General features: G+C 42.3%; 1 protein-coding gene across 1 annotated transcript; it reads left to right on the top strand.

The window, feature by feature from the left end:
• Nucleotides 1–850, top strand: LOC131692095 (ribonuclease kappa). The gene is made up of 3 exons (XM_058978951.1): nt 1–223; nt 305–424; nt 495–850. The coding sequence occupies exons 1-3, from the start codon at nt 155–157 to the stop codon at nt 591–593; spliced, it is 288 nt and encodes a 95-aa protein (XP_058834934.1). The 5' UTR covers nt 1–154; the 3' UTR covers nt 594–850.
• Nucleotides 851–7,384: the final 6,534 nt, after the last annotated feature.

Genomic DNA, 7,384 nt, shown 5'->3' with positions numbered 1-7,384 from the left:
CACGAGTTTGACAGCTTTTTCTTTGCTTTGAATTTCTGGTCATTAGGAGAGTCTTGTGATCAATTTTCGGTTCACATTTCAGTAATTTGCTATATTCCAGCAAATTTGAAATATTAACGATTAGGTGGTATTAAAACTGATATTTCGCTTCAAGATGCCGATTTGTGGACCTAAATTGTCGCTTTGCGGACTGATCGTATCCGTTTGGGGCATCATTCAGCTGGTAAGTATTTCTTTTATATAAATTTTGGTCCTTGTCCTTGGATTTAACCTAGTGAGCTCATCATTGGTCCTATGCTTTCAGCTACTGATGGGTGTCTTCTACTTCATCCATAGCGTGGCTTTGATTGAGGATCTTCCCCTGGAGCCTCATTATGCAACTCCGCAGGAATTCTACGCAGCGGCCGATCGAGCCTATAGCCAGGTAGTTTTTTGTATAGATTCCTAAGATATGATCGTCAATCGAATAATTTCGTTTCGATTATATTTTCCAGAATGCTTATAACTGCTGGATTGCGGCCTGTATCTACGTGCTGACTTTGGTAGTTTCCGCACAGCAGTTCTACGCCAACAGCCGGACAACCGTGGCTTAAATGTGCATTCTTATTCCCCAGATCCGAGTGACGACTAAGTTCGTTTAGCACTCGGTAGTAAATGTCCAAACTATTGTTTCCCATGTTAACAAATTCACACAAACTAAATGATCGCTTCTTTACATGCTAAGTAAACCGCTCCATTCCAAAATAAAATTAGTCAGTTTATCAGTTTTTCGGTTAGTCAAGTAAGCATGATATTGGCTAATCTCACATTGTAGCACAATGATTCGATAATAAATTAGCGATCACAAAAAGTCCTAGGTTTTATTAAATTGGTTAGAGTTTAGCAGAATATAGCGTGTCCATAATAAGTTTGATGTCACTTTTGTACTTTCGAGCAGAAAATCATAGAATAGGGTATGTTTAAGCGAAACAACTCGGACGAAAAAATCCGTACACTATGAAAACCGTTTGCCTGAGCGTGATGAACGATTTCGCTTCGTTGCGGTATGGTGTACGGATTTTTTCGTCAGAGTTGGTCAGCTTAGGTATGTTCCATTGGCACTTCTGCTCCAATAAGTTTACACACAAGCTCCGTATATCGATTGCTGAAGGTCTGCTGGTCGATCGTAGCGCTGGCACTAACTGACTTACAAATGAAGTTTTCAATGTGTGCAAGAAAAATAAATTCCGCTTTAAAATGACAACAACAAGAAGCAACTTGCGGCTACGAGTAGTTAGCAGACTTCCAGCAATTTGGATGCGATCCTTGGGTGCAAATTTGATTATAATAGTTATTTGCGTATGCGAACTCGAGTGCGATTGGTTTGGTTTGATATGTAACCTATTATTAATCGAATATTGTCACAGGTTTTCCGTTCTATATAGAACCTCAGTGAGCAGACGTAGCTGTCTGTTGTATGAGATTATAGCGCAGATATCACTCCATTGGCGAAGGTCCTTATCGAGTTCGTACATGTTGCTGAGCGTTAAGCGGACCCTACACGAGCAGAAATATTGACAATAAATCATATGGATTGAAGCAGTTTTGTCAATATTATTGACAATATTTCTGTCTCGTGTAGGGTCCGGTTTACATATGAACCTGATGGAGCCACCCGGGGGACCGGATCGCAAGTAACGTAAGCGTTGTGCTCGTAGTGGTTCACATTAAGATCCTTCTTGGCGGGAGGCTAATATAACCGAGAAAACAAAGTGCTAGATCCAACCCTTTCCGCATATCTGACGTCCACTACCTCGTCTAGGTTGGAAGCATGCGTGTAGAAGCGGAAGTGGTTCGTCTATTCATCGTTGATCGTTGGTTTGGGCTACACTAGAGAGGGTAATGTGCTCCCATTGACTTGGTAAGGCTGTATACGGCTGTCATGCGGCACTTTAGCGATGATCTATGAACAATACATACACGCAAAACTTTTCGGACCCACGGGAAAACTTTACGACCCATCCCGGATTGCGGTCCATCGGACAAAAAATTTAAATGAGTGTTTCTGTCACGCGGCGCTTCAAATTACATCAAATCGTGTTTTCTATAAACAATGTTATTATACCAACATGTAAAGTCAACCATGCACACGGTAACACAATCGAGTCCGGTTATTCCAGAATCCGGGTTTTCGGACGAAACTTTTGGTGAACATTACTGTCATATCATGTTCATGGGGAGCTTGGGTTACTTATGTATCCTTTCGGCCATCATGTCGTATAGTAGATACACTTAATATGTGTATCTACAAATGTGATATGATATCTGGTGCAGAAAGTGCACTAATTACCTGGCCTCTTTCATTTGATTGTTTGCTCAGGAAATCATTTTCCGTACCCAAATATTACGTGTGACGCCAGTGATAAATGGAGAAAACAACGATGATGGTGGAAGAGCAATGGGTACAAGGCCAAGTGCTTCCCGGATGGTACCAAAATGATAAGCAAAGAGAAGGTAAGTGTTATGGTCGGGGTCTGATGGAAGGAGAGCATTTCACATTTATCTTCATTTTTTTGTCTTTTCATTTGTTTCTCTTGCTAAAATATATGAAACTCAGTGCAAGAGAACGTGACGGCCAAGGAAACGGAAAGCCAATAGCCCAAACAGATCAGGAACGGGAAGAAAGACTACGAACAAGGAAACAAACAACAGATGAGAAATCGATTACTTATTTATTATAATTATACGATACTACCCAGGTAGCCAACAAGCATTAGTGTATGCAGTAAAGTAGCGTAAAATTTGCATTCCGGATGCTTCTTGCAGTATGCTGGCATTCGTTATGCATAACTGTTGTTAATCAGCATTTGAAAAACTGTTTAAAAACTTCTTGGCAGTAAGCAGCATTCTGAATGCACAACAGTAGTAAAAAAGCATTTTCATAGCACAGCAGTAATGTAGCCGTATATTTTGCCAAAAGTGACTTTTAAATAGCATTTAAAACGACTTATGTGCTTATCAAGTAGCCGTTAAGACGCATTCAGCATGCTTATTGGTTACCTGGGTAATCACAATTATTTTGCTTTGTCTCGTTTCAGCAAACCAAAATCTCTACTATCTCTTCATTTTCTGTCTCTATCCTCTATGTAATGTATCTGAAACTTGTGGGACTGGTTAACAGCCGGCGCTTGCTTGTGGAAGGAACTGGGTTGCTATACGGACTAGCACATACGAACAGTTAGGCTTTGTAGGTCCTCATCCTGACAGAGTCTAGATGGGCGGATGAACGTCAGCCAGGGTGTGGGCTGAGAAATGACAATGACAATTTCTGTCATATCATGTTCAATTTATGAACCATGAAAACTCATTTGAAGTCGTTACGACGAATTGGGATACTTTATAACTGGTTCCGAAATAAAAAATTCTAGGAATTATTCCTGTCACACGGCGCATCAAATTCGGTGATGAATGCAATCATATTTGAAAACATTTGGAAACAGTTTTTTTTCTTACACAGTTGCGTTTCGGCTTCGCCTCATCAGAAACCGACACTAACTTTTTGTCGGAATAGATTAGCGCCAGCTTGACGCAAATCCCTTAAAACTAAAACACACTTTGTGTTTCAATCGAAAGACTGATCAAACGTGATGTCCCGTTCAAGCAGAAGTTCTGTTTATGTCGATGAGACACAGTGAAGCCGAAACTTGTCTTGGCTTAGCAAGCCTATGCGAAAGCACTATGCTATATTTCACCCTAAGGAAAATTTGGTGTTTACCAAATTTTCCTCCTTAGGATGAAATATAGCATAGAGTTTTTTTCTTAACGGCCGGTCGCCGTAATTCCGGACACTTTTCCTTCGACAATAGGGTGACCATACGTCCTAATTTCCCAGGAGATGTCCTGGTTTTGAACTGACTGTCCTGGTGTTCCGGAATGTTTAAGAAAACGCTTGAATTGTCCTGGTTTGTATCCTCCAAGCCTAATTTTTCTCACAAAGTCTTCTGATTCTTTCTGGAACAGGTCGCAGTTACGTCCGACCGCAACCATTACTGCGACGTAAACTCCGAGGTAAACTATATCTCAAGCAGAGTACGAGAAACAAATCCCCAAAGTACTCAAATCTTGAAATCTTTCGATCCTCTCTTGCATGTGAAACTTTTCTATCTCGCTGGAATTCCGCGAACATGTTTCCAGTTTATAAAAAAAGCGAGACAACATTAGCTACCATTGAATAACTTAATTTAGCACTGTCTCGAGCTGGTGATTATGGAACCACTTCAGCGACCAACCTACCATGTCAAACATCATACATAACAGGTAATATGGAAAGTCGCTCTCAAACTGATATTACTTACATCCCATTTACCGCTTTTGATAGAGTGAACCAGGATATGACAATTGTTAAAATGGAGAAATTTGGAAATAATGGTAGTTTTGCATTTGTTTCGATCCTAGCTCACGGATCGAGGGATAATGGGTGAGGGGTAATAGCCCAGGGAGGCTACTTGGGTCCGTTGATGTTTCTATTTTACTTCAATGACGTGTATTTAGTACTAAAGACTCCACAGCGGTTCTTCACAGACAATTTAAAAATATTTCGTCTCATCCGCTCGCTCAATTGAGAACTGCAGATATCTCCAACAATAGCTTGAAATCTTCGCTGATTGTGGTGTAACAAGATCCGCGTGTGTATAAATCTGAAGTAGTGCTCAGTAAGCGAATTCCTACGAAAGACCTTCTGCCAGACCTCTTGGGGAGAGTATCACCAGACCAGGGGTTGTAATTCTCTCTCACTCACGCGAGAAGTAGCTTATCCGATGTCCAACTTTTCCGAGATAAGATGAGTCGCAAAATTCTCCGTCTCCACAAATAGCGTGAGAATGATTTTCCGGATGAAATTTATTTGACTTTTTCCTTCTCACCGGAGAAGGTGATAAAATTTTAATTTCGTGGAAATCAATAAAAGCTTCAAAAAATACACTTAATTACAAAGAAAAGCGGCAAAGAAGTATGATGGACTTGTTTTATCGTGTTTTGGAATAACGGCAGCAAAGCAGGGAACGCCAAAAGGATACCGTGATAAACTCATTCACTCATTCTCCGGCTGTTTTATTTATCCGGAGAAATAACACGTTGTATTTATCCGGAGAAGTTGTGTGAGTACCAATAACTTTTCGTGTGAAAATGTGAGTTTTTATTGTCGCAGTAGCAAACTATCCGGGCGCATTTACTCATATGAGCGATAAATGCAATGCCTGCACCAGACACATTCAAGCGAGACGTAACGGGGGTGAGGGGGTCTTCAAACGCCTGATATGGCGACATGACCCTACCCTTCGACAATTTTTTAGTGAATATTCCTGCCACGCGGCACATCAAATTACATAAACTCGGTTTTCTATAGACTATTCAAGCACATTTGAAGTCTTCCGAGCATTATTCTGGAATTGGTCGTAAATTGCCCCGTGTCTTCTGATGACTTTGCATTTATTGTTCATAGATCGAGTGGGTCGCATGAGAGGTATATTAAGGTACAAACGTTTCATAAACATGAGTTGCCCGCAATGAATTCACTACGTTTTCCAGCTGGTTTTAATATTAATTTAAAGCGTTTATACAATTTATTTATAATTACGTTATGCCAGTCTTGAAGCCAAACATTGGAAAATAATGAAAATGGCTTCAATTTGTCTCGGACAAACCCCACGAAATTTTCGTATAAATTCGGAGCTTGTGCGCTGCCTTGCATCTTTAAAAATTATTTCTATCCGTCAGAGCCAGCATAGGATTCCAGGAGAAGACATGGATTCCAGGAGAAGGCATTCATATGGACCGATTCCATGATGGTTTTGCACTGGTTGTCTGCAAGTCCTTCTACATGGCAAACATATGTAGCCAATCGGGTCGCTGAAATTCAGGAAATAACTGCACACTGAACCTGGCATCGCGCTCCCGACCAGGACAACCCTGCCTGCCGATCTCATATCCAGGGGTATGGACGTTGGACTACTCGTTGACAGCTCGTTATGGTGGAATGCATCGTCGTGGCTTGCTCCGCTAAACCTACCTTGGCCGGAGCCACCAGAGCAGTTTGGTCGTGCGAAGGAAAAGGAGCTTGAAACTAGAAGAGGAATTAGCCTTCCCATTGCAGCGAAGGAAACCGAAATTTTCTCTTTGTTTTCGTCGTTCGCCACTTTCTTATGAATTGGCGTTCTTTGTAGACTATTCCCAATCCCAATCAGCCACCAATGCCACAGTGTCGTAACGGTTTAATCACGGTGGATGAACTCAACGAATCTGTTCTCCATCGTTCGTTGGATCCAGCACGAATATTTTGCACCAGAACTTTCTGTGTTAAGGGATAGACAACCTGTTTCAAATCAGTCGAAGCTGCGCTTCCTCCTCTTTCTCCATGATAACCTTGTTCGAGTTGGTGGCCGGCTAAAGCATGCTGAAATTACTACGGATGCAAAGTATCCTCTCGCCTTACCAGGAAAGCATGCACTAACCCGCATGATTGCTGAACCAACCCATCGACAACAAGTGCACTGTGGACCTCAAATTCTCTTAGTTACGATTCGTCAACGTTTCTGGCCATCGCGTGGCCGGGATCTCATTCGTGATGTAGTTCATTCCTGTGTAACATGCGTCAAGGCACAACACCAGCTCTTGCAACTAATGGGATCACTACCAGCTGTCCAAGTTACACAGTCTTACGCCTTAGAAAATGTCGAAATTGACTTTGCGGGTCCTTTTTATCTTCAGCGCCAAGCACCCGTTCTGCGCCGTCTAAATCGTACGTAATAGTCTTCGTATGCATGGCCATGAAAGCGGCGCATTTGGAGCTTGTCAGCGAGTTAACCACAGCCGCATTCATCGGAAGCTGCTTCATAGCTAGGCGTGGTAGGTCGCAGAACGTGTCCTGCGACAACGCAACAAACTTTGTTGCTGCCGATCGCAAAATTCGCCGTTTGTTTCTCTCATAAAAACATCGATATGCCATCAACACCGAAGCATCAGCTCATCTAGTAAAGTTTGATTCCATCCCAGCTCGTTCTCCGAACTTCGGCGGGCTTTGGAAAGCCTGTGTTAAATCAATGAAATATCACCTTCGTCGAATCATCGGAACCTCTTTCCTACCGCAAGAAGCCCTCGTCACGATTCTCAAGCAAGTTGAAGGCTGCTTGAATTCCAGGCTTATTACACCACTATCAACTGACCCAAATGATATGCAGCTGTTACGCCGGGCCATTTTCTTATCGGGAGGCCGCTCAACGCCCTGCCAGAACCCGATGTTGTTCCTGAGAATCGGTTGCGGATGTGGGAACGACTTCAACGGTATACGCAACACTTCTGGCAGCGATGGCATCGTGAGTACCTGACGTCCCTTCAGCATCGATACAAG

The sequence above is a fragment of the Topomyia yanbarensis genome, chromosome 3, assembly GCF_030247195.1.
Source record: "Topomyia yanbarensis strain Yona2022 chromosome 3, ASM3024719v1, whole genome shotgun sequence".
NCBI classification, from domain to species: Eukaryota; Metazoa; Arthropoda; class Insecta; order Diptera; family Culicidae; genus Topomyia; species Topomyia yanbarensis.
Note: the sequence above shows the minus strand (reverse complement) of the source record. Positions and strands in the feature narration are given on the sequence as shown.

Coding starts and splice junctions, on each gene's coding strand:
- LOC131692095 (XM_058978951.1), top strand. CDS start 155: ATGCCGATTTGTGGACCTAAATTGTCGCTTTGCGGACTGATCGTATCC. Junction 224..304: donor TTTGGGGCATCATTCAGCTG/GTAAGTATTTCT, acceptor CTATGCTTTCAG/CTACTGATGGGTGTCTTCTA. Junction 425..494: donor CCGATCGAGCCTATAGCCAG/GTAGTTTTTTGT, acceptor TATATTTTCCAG/AATGCTTATAACTGCTGGAT.